We start from the raw sequence: 14,832 nt of genomic DNA, 5'->3' as shown, positions 1-14,832 counted from the left end.
AATTTTTGTGATGAATGTAAAGTAGCAGGACACATGGATGATTATATGAGGTGGATGGAAAAAACAACTACGCGACTAAAAACAAAGATACTTAACCAACTCACCCACATCTTGCACTGAAAAATGTCAAATCCTTCCGCAGCCCTGATTTCCTCCATAATATTATTTTTTTGTTGCTGCAAAACAGAACAGACGTCGGGCCTGTTCCAGTTTTGTTCTTCTTCTGAAGTCATGTTTAATCACGAGAGTTTTCCACACTCCACTTCAGAAGGTGGCGGTAATTTGCCTAAAAGTTTTTTGCCAACCGCCATAAATAACTGAAGAAGAAGATATGGCAAGTTTATGTGAGATTTGTCTCTTGAATTGTCCCTGTGAAATCGTTTCCTACAAACGGCAAGAGTGGCAATTCGTCCAGTGTGTGTGTGTGTTCTGAAGATTATAAGATTAAAGATCGGTTAAATCTGTCGTTATGTCTGTGGCTCCCCACATTTTAAAAAATCGTTCCAGAGTTGAAAATCCTCCAGTGTGCAGCAGCCCTGACTGCAGGTGCTCTTAAGGTTGGAGGCTGAACCCAAAATGAGCCCCTGACGACTGTGCCGGCAGTGGAGGAGTCATGTGTGATAGAGGAAGTGTTGCAAATAGATGCACTGTATGAACGTGTGTGTCCCTCGAGGAAAGTGGTATAAATAATAGAACTATTGATGAGTCTTCCAATCAACTATTAGCCTCATTATAATTCATTTCTCAATCAATTTCAGAAAATAGTTAGATCAGATGGATTTTATTGTCCAACTCAGTGGAAATGTGTCTTTGGCTTCTCGGAAAATACAATAAAAGTACATAAAATACACACACAACACATCAGTACATACCACATACAATACAATAGTGCAAATGAACGGGTAGCAGTGGGTAAGTTTCATAAATAACAGCAATATCATAAGATAACAGTATAAAAATGACATTCTACGATTCCCTATAATACTACAATAGAGTCCCTTAATATGGTTTAACCCTTCAAAGTAAAGTATGAACAGGGTCAAATAAACAGGTAAACTCTCCTGTGACTAATTCAAACCATGAATCTGTTGACAATGTGCTCATGTGACGCTGAAATTAAAATTTTAGCTTGAAGCAAGGCGGGAGACGTAAGAGTGTTTTCTGCAGTTGAAGTAAATATAAGATATATATAAGAATATGTGAGAGGAAACCAGAGGAGAAGAGGAGAGCTTTAAACCCATGTAATATAACTCTGTTTGTAGGTAAATGAGGGTGTGATAAGGCCCAGAGTGACGACTCAGGATATTTATCCACATGCTCCCGTCTGTCTGGTGACAACCTCTGATAGAAAACAGGATTATTTTCAAGAAAAGGGAGGAGAGAAGCAAATGGATGAGTGTACGTGTGATGGCTCCAGAAACATTAACAGCAGATCAGCCAGTTTTCCCAATTTCTTGACTCTACAGGGCACCGCACGATTGGTTCGATCTGGAAAGAGCGTAACTCCTGATTGGATGAGCAGGGAGGCCAGTAACATTTCGACACACACTCTCCATATTAGACACATAAAGGTAGAAACCTGCAGGGACACATCTCCCCACACCTGAGCGGAGGCACCAGAGCAGCCGGACCGAGTAAAACAGCCAACATGAGGACGCACACGCTCCTGTTCCTAACGCTGCTGGGCCTGCTGCTGTGGGCCTCCTGCCTCCAGGCCGACGACGCAGAGGAGAACAGTGACACACCGACAGGAACACCAGAGGAGAGGAAAGAAGAAGCTGCAGGACAGACAGAGGAGGAGGAGGAGGAGGAGAAGAAAGACAAAACAACAGAGATAGAGGAGGAGAAAGATGTGATGGTTCTCCACATTAACAACTTCGACAGAGCTCTGAGCGAGAACCAGTTTCTACTGGTCGAATTCTGTGAGTAGTTACATTGTAATATATAAATATGAATAACTGAAAAACAAACAAACGTTTTTACAAACCAGAACATTACTTGACATAGACACTTAAATTCCCCGTAACTCAATCTCACCTTTGTACAGATGAGTCCATATTAACTTGTAAACTTACTTACATTCATTCTGTTACATAGACTTGTTTCATTCCGCACTCATTGAGTTGAGTTTTTGATATTTGTCTCCTTAGGTTCAGATCCCAACAAGTATAACAGAGAATCTAGTAACAGACATTCGCTTCTAAAATGTTCTCAATTTTTAAGTTTTCCAAAACCCTCCAATTATTGTGCAATTCTAACAAAGTTAATCACTTTGCTTTTAGCACAAATATCATTTTGTGTTATAATGAGATGCATTAAATAAGTGAAGAAGATCATTCTTGGCCTTTTCTAACAAATATGCTGTGAGGTCTCAACTCAGTAGAGGAAAACTGTGGGATACGACCAAAAGATGCATGAAGAGCTGAGTGTAAGAACCTTCAGTCTTTTTATTATAATAAAAACCGTTAAAGTCTTCGTATGCATTGAGGCGTTATCGTGCAAATGCGCGTGCACACACGTGGCCTCTCGTGTCCAGATGTTCTCCAGGTTCAACTCTCCCACACATGAGCTCAGTCGTGGCAGACGAGAGGTCTGAAGCCTGAAGCCAACTGCCACTGTTGCTATCAGCAGCTTATTTCCATGTATATCTGCACACGTGCTGCTGATAGTGACAAACAGGTGGATGGAGCTGAGGCCTGTTTTAGTTCATGAACCCCTCTCAGGTGCCAGTTTGTCTTCTACATGATCTGTGTGGGTTTTGTGCAGACGCCCCCTGGTGTGGTCACTGTAAGCGTCTGGAGCCGGTGTACGCAGAGGCTGCTGGGAAACTGAAGGGGGAGGAGGCAACCATGCGATTGGCCAAAGTGGACGCCGCGGAGGAGAAGGAGCTGGCTGAGGAGTTTGACATCGGAGGTTTCCCCTCTCTCAAACTGTTCATCAACGGAGGCCGCAAGCAGCCTGTCGACTTCACTGGTAAACACACATGCACGCACACACACACACACACATGCACACACGCACACACACATACACACACACACACACACACACACACACACACACACACACACACACACACACACACACACACACTAACACACACACACACACACACACACACACACACACTAACACACACACACACTAACACACACACACACACACACAAACCCAGAGGATTAATTTAAACTGATTAAAAAATAAATTTCAGACCCTCAATGATTAAGTCTCACAGCTGCACATAATTAGTTTCTATTTCCAGATCGTGTGTGTGTGTGTGTGTGTGTGTGTGTGTGTGTGTGTGTGTGTGGCTTCCACAATTTAAATCATTATTTAAAGTGAGGACTTTACTTTGGACTGTTTCAGATTTAAGTTTAGGTTTAGTTTTGGGTTTAGGTTTACGTTAAGTTTAGAGTAGGATGGGTAAAGTTAGGTTCAGGTTAAGTCGAGGGGGAAGATGGATTAGGGTTAGGGTTAGGGTTAGGATTTGTTAGATTCATTTTGGGTTTAGGTTAAGATTACAGTTAGGTTCAGGTCAGTTTCTGATTAAATTAATGATATGGTTAGTTTTAGGGGTAAGAGTAAGGTTAGGTTCAGGTTAGGGAAAGAGTGAAGTTAGATCAAGGTCTGGATAAGGTTAGGTTCAGGGTTAAATTAAGGTTAGGTTCAGGCTAAAGTTGGGGTTAGGTTGAATGTTGGTCAGTGTACCATCCTCTAAAGTCATGAGTCGAGACAAGACTCTTGGGTTAGGGTTAATCTGTTAATTTGTTAATCTGTTAATCTGTTAATCTGTTCATCTGTTCATCTGTGAACCTGTTTATTGTTTTTTAATTCCTCTGAAACTCTTTTAGATTAGATCAACAGTTTTTAAGTGTCTTTGCGCTGTTTTAAATATACACAAACACAAGAACATTTCCCAAATTGCCAAACTTTTAGGTTTATGCTTTTGTACATTATCTGTAAATCTCAACAGGTCATAGACATATATTCCTGAGCCTGACCTGCACTAATTGTGTGTGTGTGTGTGTGTGTGTGTGTGTGTGTGTGTGTGTGTGTGTGTGTGTGTGTGTGTGTGTGTTGTCAGGTAAGAGGACAGCAGAGGGAATCGTCCAGTGGATGAAGCGTCGGTCAGGCCCTGGTGCTCCAGTGCTCGACTCTGCAGAGTCTGCAGCTCAGTTCATCGATGCTCACGATGTCAATGTCGTTGGATTCTTTGATGTACGTTAATCAACTTATCTACCCAGTGTTAAAACTCATGAGATATATTTGTTTTATTATTTACACTATATTTGAATTGAATCGATACTAGGATCTGGACAGTGAGGCGGCGACGCTGTTTAAGGAACTTTCCCTGGACGTGACGGACACAGAGTTTGCTCTGACAGCGACTGCTGAGGTTTTCCAGAAGTATGAAGTGAAAGAAAACTCAGTGGTGCTTTTCAAAAAGGTACGAACATGTTCTGACATCAAGAGAGAGACAAGAGTCCAGAGTTTAATACAGAGACAGTGTAAAGGGACAGGGAGTCTTCATGGTGTTAGCTCTGCTGCCATCTAGTGCCAAGATACAGTGCTTATAGGATTTTTCCATTGTATTTATAGTATTTAGAGTTGTTGTATTTAAGGTTTAGTTTAGAAATGATTAGACCTACCACAAAATAGGACAGCAAAACAATCACAGCAGCCAGAAAACTAATTTGGACAACTGTAGAATAAACCTATATTAAATGTCAGTATTTCATCATGGTTGTGTTACATGTCTGTAAAGATTACTGAGCAGGCCGAGGGGCCCAAGAGATCAGGGAGATACCTGAGTGAGCACCTCTATTAGAAGTGACGTGTGTGTGTGTGTGTGTGTGTGTGTGTGTATGTGTGTGTGTGTGTGTGTGTGTGTGTGTGTGTGTGTGTGTGTGTGTGTGTGTGTGTGTGTGTGTGTGTGTGTGTGTTTGTTTGCTAGTTCGATGACGGCAGAGCCGACTTTGCGTTGTCAGAAGACGGGACACTGGACAAAAAGAATCTGACCAAGTTCATCGGCGAAAACAGTCTGGAGCTGATCATCCCGTTCAAGCAGGAGGTGATACACACACACACACACACACACACACACACACACACACACACACACACACACACACACACACACACAAACACATACATCATTAGACAATTAATGTTATATTATACTCAAATCCCACCGTGTGTGTGTGTGTTTTCAGACTGCAGATAAGATCTTCTCCTCGAGCATCCTCCTGCACAGCCTGCTGTTCATCAACTCCACCGTGGAGAGTCAGGGGGCTCTGCTGGACGCAAGCAGGCCCGTTGCCAAAGAGTTCAAGGGCAAGGTAACACAGTGTGTGTGTGTGTGTGTGTGTGTGTGTGTGTGTAGAAAAAAGTGTCATTGAAAGAGATTCAATATTTAAAAGACCTAAAATTAAATTTAACCTTATTGTCTTAACTTTTCTTTGTGGGCATATGTGTGTGTGTGTCTGTGTGTGTGTCTGTGTGTGTGTCTGCGTGTGTGTAATGCAGATGCTGTTCATTGTCATCGACGTGACATCCGCCATGTCTCATGTGCTGACATACTTTGGCGTGTCCGAGGGCGACGCCCCCACTGCTCGCATCATCAACATGGAGACGGGAAAGAAGTTCAACATCGACACCAGTGACCTCAATGCAGACTCACTGCGACAGCTGTGCCAGGAGGTCGTGGGTGGCACCGCCAAGGTAAAACACACAAACACGTATTATTTACTTTACTCCATAACTCCATTTTAAATATAATGTTTTTTACTCCACTACATTCATCTGACAAAGCTATAGTTACTTTTCAGATTGAATTAAAACATCTCCATGGGTCCCATGGTCAGATATATATATGAGATGTTATCAGCTCCTCTAAAACCTCTCAGATGGATTCACTTTAATAATTTGAATTATCTAGAGTTTCACAATAAAACAAAGATTAGAAAGAAATAGTTCCTGTAGCAGAACTTTTTCTCAACCCCTCATTGTGAGCACAGACTGTAAATAAAGATGGACGACATGACAGCTCCCCAAAAGTGAAGCCAAAATGTCTCAGCCATCCCCTGGTGGCTGGCTGCAGTATATATAGTAGATCATAAACCCCTCCTCCTCCATGTTAGCAGATGGGACATGGACCAAACTTATAAGTCAAAATACAAGTTAGAAAAAAGGTATCTCCAAGAAGGTTTCTGTCATTTTAGGTAGTTCTTATCACACTGGTGTTTGTTCAAGTACTTACACTCACACACTCATAGTAATCAGTTGCCTAAATATTTTATATATTTTTTTGTTGCAGCCGTACTATCGCACAGAGGAGATCCCAGAGGACTGGAACAAAGGACCAGTCACAGTCCTGGTGGGGAAGAATTTTGAATCTGTTGCTCTGGACCCGACCAAAAACGTCTTTGTGGAGTTTTGTAAGTCAGTGTGTCCGTCTGCCTCAGAGTGACATGTGTACTGTAACAACTTTGACTGGAATTAAGTGTGTGTGTGTGTGTGTGTGTGTGTGTGTGTGTGTGTGTGTGTGTGTGTGTGTGTGTGTGTGTGTAGATGCTCCATGGTGTGGACACTGTAAGGAGCTGGCTCCCATCTGGGATAAGCTGGGTGAGAAGTACGCTGACCACGAAGATATTATCATCGCCAAGATCGACTCTTCAGCCAACGAGCTGGAGTCGGTCACTATTGAAGGATTCCCCACGCTCAAATATTTCCCAGCCGGCGGCAAAGAGGTAAGAGCACACACACACACACACACACACACACACACACACACACACACACACACACACACACACACACACACACACACACACACAAACACACACACATTCCATCACAGAGCTTTTGATCACGTCTTTCTGCTTCTCCCAGGTGGTCGACTACGCTGGAAACAGAGACCTGGAGACTTTCTCTAAGTTCCTGGATGATGGAGGAGTGTTGCCTCAGGAGGGAAGTAATGTTGAGGATGAGGAGGATGAGGAAGATGTGGATGATGATGATGATGAAGATGATGAAGATGATGATGATGATGATGATGATGCTAAGGAGGGTGACAAGGTTTGTATTCTTTTATAATCCTACATCAAAATATCTCTTCTCCACTCACCCTCCTCTCATCCATTCATTTATTTTTCTCTCCTTCAGGACGCTGACGACTCTACAGAGGCGCCGACCAACACAACTAAAGATGAGCTTTGATGTCACTTTGAGCCAATCAGAATCCACGTAGCGTTTTCAGGTTTTCTTAATAAAATGAATTTGGGTTAAAAAGTGTTGATGATTATTTTGAAATGACCTTAAACGCTGCATAGGTTATTTTAGGAAAGAAAGAAAGAAAGAAAGAAAGAAAGAAAGAAAGAAAGAAAGAAAGAAAGAAAGAAAGAAAGAAAGACAGTCCCCTTACATTTATTTAAACTGCACCACACCTGATATATCAGTTCCCTAAATGTTGTTTTTTAAATTTCACATCAAGATTCATGAGTTATTCCCTGGGAAAGTAGGAAAATGTCAAAAAATGTCTCACAATGTTCAAGAAAATTATGAAAAAATATCCTGGGTCCACAACAAAATTAAATAGCTTCTTCCCTGACCCACAACACATCCCTCCAGCTAGTTCCATGGGAATCTGTGCTGTGGGTTTTGTGTTATCTCGCTTGCAGACAAAGAACAAACAAACCAACCAACAAACAAATTGACAGGCGTCAAAAACATGAAGACAGGAGTTGAGCCAAAGTGTTTTACATACACGGGGCGAAGGGAAAACAACACAGTCAGGGTGGAGAGAAGTAAAAACAGTGCAAGAGAACGATGCAGTGAAAAGACACAAGATAGAAATAAATAAGAGATGAAATAATAACAGATATGAAAAGAAATGTGAGACAGACTCAGGCTTAGTTAAAAGCTAAATTAAAAAGATTGGACTTTAAATTAGATTTAAAATAATTGATAGTGAAACAAGACCTAATGTCTCCTGAGACTGGAGAAAACCTGGTCCCCTTCACTTTCTATCTGTCTCTACGTGACATTTATCTGGTGCTTGTTAAATAAACAAACACATTAACAAATATATAAATGGTTAAGTTAATATCGCACATGCAGATTTACTATCTTGTGTCTTGGTAACAACTGTGTGTTTAAAGGACGAGTTTTCATGTGGGAACAGGTTCGTGTGAGAGGCTGAACTCCAGAGGGAAGCGGATGAAGAGGGTTGGTTTTCATTCTGTGGGAAGTAAAATGTTTCCAATTCCAGAGGAAAACAGGTTGAACAGGCTGTGATGTCACGTCTGTCACCAGCCTGGTGCGTGTGTCCTCAGGCCCAGCTTCCTCATTCATCCCAGGTGAGACCACTGCTCTGACACATCTCACACATCTCACACTTCAATTAGAGACGGAGGACAGGTCGTCACAGGCAGCATTTGGAGTTTGTCGGAGGACGGTTTGGCGCCCTGTTTTGGATCAGACTCCAGGGCTCGGATGTTTCCTGTTTACAGAAGAGAAAGGACCCATGTGAGGTAGAGTTACACGTCTGTGTTCAGCAGGCACGTTCACTACTGGTCCGGCTGCTTTTAATGTGACGTAAGGTGATGGTATTTGAAAAAAACATCCTCGTGGAGCAGAATGATTCAGGATCATCTGTGAGTTCAGTGTCAGATACGACACTGACGGTGTCGTCGTTGTTGTTGTTGTCGTGAACGTCTGAGTTGAACTAAGCTGAGAGTGAGAGTAACTTGAACAACAGAATCAGAGAGGCAGACCCGACGTGGTTATGTGACATGTGACAACACACGGCTTGAGGTGCAGGAAGGCAGAGATGTTCAGATTACTGACAATAGTGTCCACACACACACACACACACACATTCTTTACTTCTGTCTTAGTGACGACGCTCATCGTCATTACCCCTTCGATCCTAACTCTAACCCTTAACTCTTACCCTTAACTTTAACCCTTAACTCTAACCCTAAAAGAAAGTCTTAACCCTCTTTAACAGCTCTCTGAAAAACAAAGGTAATGGCCAAAATGTCCTCACTCAAACATACACACACACACACACACACACACACACACACACACACACACACACACACACACACACACACACACACACACACAAACACAAACAAACAAACAGATATAAAATAAGTGATGGCCTATAACTAGTTGCCAACCAAATTGAGATACTAGAGTCGGTATATTATTATAATTATAGTTATATATATCATATAATTATATATTATTATTATTAATAATAATAACGTTTATTTCTGTAACACTTTTCTAAATAAGCTTACAAAGTGCTTTACAAAATACATGGGAATAAAAAAACACAGAACAATAAACAATAAAAATCAATTTGACCCGTATTTGGACTTTTTAGTTTGGTTTATGACCCATACTCCCGCAAGCCACCAGGGGGCATCTGAGACATTTTGGCTTCACTTTTGGCAGCTGTCACGTCGTCCATCTTTTTTCACAGTCTATGGTACAAACGACTTATTTTTGCATCTCACCCCTTAAAATAAATCTACTTTAAAACCCCTCATGGTGCAGCAGCGATCTTTCTCAGATTGTTTCACTCACAGAATTCACAGGATTGTTGATGTTTGTTAATTAGAGAACATTCAGGACAAAACAAATAAATGTACGCTGGAAAAGTATAGTGTGTTGCAAAGTTTTTTAACACCAAAAGTAACTTCATACAAAGTATTAGCACCAGTTTTTCTGGGTACTTGCCAAATAGGTTTGTTCAAAATGTTCGATGACACATGTTTAAACTCCCTTTGGGTTTTGTCCCTTCTCCCTGTCTGCGTGCATCACAATGAACATTATCTCCATCTCTGTCCGTCCTCCTCCTTATCAGCAGCATCCTGTTTGACCGGATGATCTCCTGATGGAACCTCCTACATACGAAGAGGCCGCTCTCCACCCTCCTGCTCGGAATACTCAAGGACTGTACACCCCACCACCCCCCTCCTACTACGCCTCCCTCTCCTCCCCCTCCACGCCTCCTCCCACCTACGTAGAAGCAGGTAGAATATCTCTCTGCTCTCGTTTTCTTCAACTCTGCACATTCATCTTCTTGTTTGTGTGTTGGGGGGTTTTCTCACTCATAAAATAAGCTTTCTAGAGATCTGAATCTTGTCTTTTAGTGCAGACCATAAAACTTGGATTTCCAAAAATAATTAAGATAAGGAAAGATGAGATATTAGTCGTATTTCATCAGCAAAGTAGATATCAAAATAAAAGCATCATCGAAAAAGTGAGGCTGCGGATATGAGGAGAAGCCAGATTTCTAACCTCTCCCCTCTTCATTCATTTAAAATGTGAATCCAGCTGATTGCACACTGTATTTATTTGAGTTTGTCAGACGACTTCATGACTTCATGATGTGATTTTGTTGATATTTCAGTGGATGAAAAAACCTGCAGGACAGTAGTTTGGTCTTATTCCGAAAACTGAAACAGAACAATTTAAACAGACGATATTAAAGGAGACTTCTGATGCTTTTTCAATCACTACAGACTGGACTTTATCAGGAGGGGGGGGGGGGGGGCTTAAAGAGACAGGAGCTAAAGCCAAGTGTTTCAGACAGAGGCTGAAGAGAGGAGCTGCAGCAGTGCGAGGACAGTGATGTGTTTTCTGAACATTAGAGCATTTGAATGACCCGAATCAAAACGATGAACCTGAATATGAGCAGAACGTGTCTCCTTTAAAGTGCAGACTCGTCACAGTGTGATTACAGTAGAGCAGAAGTTTTAATGAGCAGATGTTGTTTATGTATTTTAATGTGGATGGAGTATATTCAGGGCAATATTAAAGAAAAGCATTCTACATTAATCCGTGTGAATCTTGTTAAAAAATGATTTGAATCCACATCAGCATTTTCAGGTTGGTTTTGCAGAAACTTCTTTCTACAGATAAACATCGATCACCCCATCGTCCTCATTTCAGTAAGCAAGCAAAAAGGCTGCAGTGTTCCATTGACAAAATTAACATAAAGACAAGGTTATGTTGATTATACGGATTATACATTATGCCTGTACTGTATATATGCACACAGGTATTTAAAATGAATGAGAAGACAAAGTTAAAGGTCACTAAAGGCCATATTCTAACATTTACCGGTGTAAAACTCCCAACTCTCTATCAGCTTCTATTATTGTTCTGCAAAGATCTGCACAAAGAGCTGCAACAGAGAGAAAGAGATGTGTCCAAGAGATGTGAAGTAACGTTTTTGTCTTTCTTTTTCACCAGTTAGGATTCAGCGGGATCCATTTCCCATCCTGTCTCTGCCCTCTGTGCCCACGTCTGTGACCTCAACTCCCCGAAACGCTGGATACATAATCCATCCACTCACACAAGGTATTGGGTTTATAATCCAACCGAGCAGGCGAAAATTATATTTCCTCCCCTTCCCTAGTTGTGTTTTACCCTTGATACTGTCCTCTGTCCCTCTACAGTCGGTGCAACACAGACTGTCAACAGCAGCCAAACCCAGCCGACGCCTGTCCCCATCAGACTGTCCGATCTGACAAAGCAGCCTGGTTTGGTGCGCTGCCCACACTGCCGGCGAACTGTTACCACTAATGTCAAGTACCATCCTAGCAAGGATGCCTGGGGCCTGTGTATACTTCTGGCAGTGATGGGGTGAGACACATACACACACACACACACACACACACACACACACGTTAATGTTAGAGAGCTGTTACAGGTTTAACTAAACCTACACCGCTCGTGTGTTTCAGGCTGATCTGTGGTTTCTGTCTGATCCCGCTCATCGCATGTGGACTACAAGACGCATATCACTCCTGCCCCGAGTGTGGACGCCATCTGTTCACTTACAAACGACCACTGGACGACCCGGACTGTGTCACCTAAAAACCAGGACAGTTTCTAGGTGATGGAGCTGTAAGTGATGTACAGAGAAGACTGTAGATGGACAGAAGAGAAGTGGATTGTGCTGCAAGAGCAGTTTGACACTTCATTTTTATTTTGATAGAAACTCGATTCTTTTAACCAACGAGAATCCAGACTCACCACAGCTGCTTTATTTTTTAAACGATCATTGTTTTTGTAAATATGCGGTGGTTAGAACCGTCGCCTCACAGGAATAAGGTTGAGGGTTTGAAGCCGATGTCGACCGGGGCTTCTCTATGTGGAATCGCCATGTTCTCCCTGTGTCTGAGTGGGTTTTCTCCTGCTTCCTCCCACAGTCCAAAGAAATGCAGGGTGGGGTTAGGTTAAGTCAATACTCTATTTTGCCTGTAAAACCTGAATGTGAATGGTAGTTATGGGTGCCAAGTGGCCGGCACCCATAGGTAGCCGGCACCCTAGTGGTGGTGCCACTTGGTGCAATGCATTGCATGGCGCAAAGCGCCTATATCAAAACATGCGGAATTACGTCGAATGGTGTGCTATGACTTTTATAAGAATTTCGTCCAACAGTTCGCACAAAAATCGCGATAAAGTGGCCGAAAACGTACAATGGGAGTGATGCTCGCTCTACCAAAAGAGCGACAGTGCGAAAATGACCCTCTTTTAGCTATTCTGGTTGCACTAAAACTGCTCTCAAATCCACAAACGGAGGCTCTCAGACATGATTTTTAGATCAAAGAGCAGTTCAAGAAGTTTCCTTCGCAGACATGTAACTCTCAAATCTCTCGGACCTTTGCTTATACCCGCTGCGAGAAATCGAGGAATTATTTCCGAAACAGATTCCCCTTGGGTCCCATGTTAATTTTGACGGAAATTTCCGGAAAGAGCAAAACCGAAAAATAAAACGTAAATCGCTCCCACGGCTCCATTTCGTAGCTCTCACCAATAAAAAATATATCTGGTTATTGGTTAAAGTCTTGTGATTCTCAAAATGTTTTCATTTTACCGATAGGACTTATAGTTTTTGAGTAACAAGCATTTGTTTGCGGAGAGCGCTAGAGTGTAGAAATATCTCCTCCCCATTGGGTCCCATGTTAATTTTCGGATGACATTTTTGGAATAACCACTACGTTTCTAAATTGCTCGCACGGCCTCATTTTTTAACTCTAACAAATAATATAGATATCTATTTGTTCATCAAAGTCTTGTGATTCTCACGCTGTTTTCATCGCACAGATAGGAGTTATAGATTTTTAATTAGAGCATTTTGTTCGTGATGTACTCCCAAGGTCAAAACTGTCACTCGCTCTCTGTCACAGGTGCAGTAATTAGTGAAGTTACACACACGCAGGGGGAGAGGGCAGGGGGCGGGGCCAAAGGGTGAATGTGGGTCAGTGGGAGAAAGGAATCTTTATATTTACTCTCTCTCTCTCTCTCTCTCCTGAAGCAGCCAGTCTGTGTCTCTCTCTCTTCCCAAAAAAAACGGTTAGGGTCTGTGTGGATCCGGCAGCAAGCATGGCACCCATTCGAAATTTCTCGGCACGAGGAATTTTCTAGTTCTTATTTCTTCTTCCAAAAAGTTTGGCGCGCTTCTCCTCCCACAAATTTTGTCGCACATTCACGAGACCTATAAATACCCATGCGGAATTACGTCGAATCGTGTGCTATGACTTTTATAAGAAATTCGTCCACCGGTTCGCACAAAAATCGCGATAACGTGGCCGAAAACGTACAATGGGAGTGATGCTCGCTCTACCAAAAGAGCGACAGGCCGAAAATGACTGTTTTCAGGCCCTTTTTTCTTCACTAAAACTGCTCTCAAATCCACAAACGGAGGCTCTCAGACATGATTTTTAGATCAAAGAGCAGTTCAAGAAGATTCCTTCGCAGACATGTAACTCTCAAATCTCTCGGACCTGTGCTTATATCCGCTGCGAGAAATCGAGGATTTTTTTGCGAAACAGATTCCCCTTGGGTCCCATGTTAATTTTGACGGAAATTTCTGGAAAGAGCAAAACCGAAAAATAAAACGTAAATCGCTCCCACGGCCTCATTTCTTAGCTCTCACCAATAAAAAAGATATCTGGTTGTTGTTTAAAGTCTTGTGATTCTCAAAATGTTTTCATTTTACCGATAGGACCTATAATTTTTGAGTAACAAGCATTTGTTTGCGGAGAGCGCTAGAGTGTAGAAATATCTCCTCCCCATTGGGTCCCATGTTAATTTTCGGATGACATTTTTGGAATAACCACTACGTTTCTAAATTGCTCGCACGGCCTCATTTTTTGACTCTAACCAATAATATAGATATCTATTTGTTCATCAAAGTCTTGTGATTCTCACGCTGTTTTCATCGCACAGATAGGAGTTATAGATTTTGAATTAGAGCATTTTGTTCGTGACATACTCCCAAGGCCCAAACTGTCACTCGCTCTCTGTCACAGGTGCAGTAATTAGTGACTCTTACACACGCTGAGGAGGGGGCAGGGGGCGGGGCCAAAGGGGGAAAGTGGGTCAGTGGGAGAAAGGAATCTTTATATTAACTACTTCAGAGGTGTTGGTCAACACTATATGTAGTGTGGTGGTCGACCCCAAAATTCTGTCACATGATCAGAGCCCTGACCTGAAGAGACCTGTGACACTCATACGTCTCTATGACCTATGTATGCAGTGTTAGTGATAGAGCCACCTACTGATCAAGTCTCTCTCTCTCTAACTGGTACATTGTCTCTCTTCCCCAAAAAAAAAAAAAAAAAGAGTCTGTGGATCCGGCAGCAAGCATGGCACCCATTCGAAATTTCTCAGCAATCTGGGTTTAGCTCCAGATAACCCACCGTGACCCTCAAAGGATCAGCCATATATAGATAAAGGATGAATCTTCTCAATAATGAATCCTAATTTATTACTCCATGAATCAACTGAAGGATTGTGTAG

At 42.2% G+C, this 14,832-nt stretch overlaps 2 protein-coding genes across 3 annotated transcripts; both read left to right on the top strand.

Annotated features, from left to right (window-relative positions):
- Positions 1-1,584: 1,584 nt before the first annotated feature.
- Positions 1,585-7,293, top strand: pdia2 (protein disulfide isomerase family A, member 2). The gene is made up of 11 exons (XM_034599114.1): positions 1,585-1,922; positions 2,767-2,973; positions 4,085-4,218; positions 4,310-4,447; positions 4,955-5,071; positions 5,214-5,339; positions 5,527-5,721; positions 6,317-6,437; positions 6,571-6,749; positions 6,892-7,077; positions 7,165-7,293. The coding sequence occupies exons 1-11, from the start codon at positions 1,649-1,651 to the stop codon at positions 7,216-7,218; spliced, it is 1,731 nt and encodes a 576-aa protein (XP_034455005.1). The 5' UTR covers positions 1,585-1,648; the 3' UTR covers positions 7,219-7,293.
- Positions 7,294-8,292: 999 nt separating this feature from the next.
- On the top strand, positions 8,293-12,077 carry si:dkeyp-75b4.8 (lipopolysaccharide-induced tumor necrosis factor-alpha factor homolog). 2 transcript variants are annotated; one of them, XM_034599171.1, is made up of 5 exons: positions 8,293-8,531; positions 9,884-10,049; positions 11,275-11,382; positions 11,481-11,667; positions 11,769-12,077. In XM_034599171.1, exons 2-5 carry the CDS (start codon positions 9,911-9,913, stop codon positions 11,899-11,901), a joined length of 567 nt encoding a protein of 188 aa, XP_034455062.1. In that variant the 5' UTR covers positions 8,293-8,531; positions 9,884-9,910; the 3' UTR covers positions 11,902-12,077. The 2 variants fall into 2 exon arrangements, with proteins under 2 accessions (XP_034455062.1, XP_034455056.1); XM_034599165.1 differs by having other exon boundaries at positions 8,295-8,531; positions 9,881-10,049.
- Positions 12,078-14,832: the final 2,755 nt, after the last annotated feature.

Source organism: Hippoglossus hippoglossus, chromosome 1 (genome assembly GCF_009819705.1).
Source record: "Hippoglossus hippoglossus isolate fHipHip1 chromosome 1, fHipHip1.pri, whole genome shotgun sequence".
Classification (NCBI taxonomy): Eukaryota; Metazoa; Chordata; class Actinopteri; order Pleuronectiformes; family Pleuronectidae; genus Hippoglossus; species Hippoglossus hippoglossus.
Note: the sequence above shows the minus strand (reverse complement) of the source record. Positions and strands in the feature narration are given on the sequence as shown.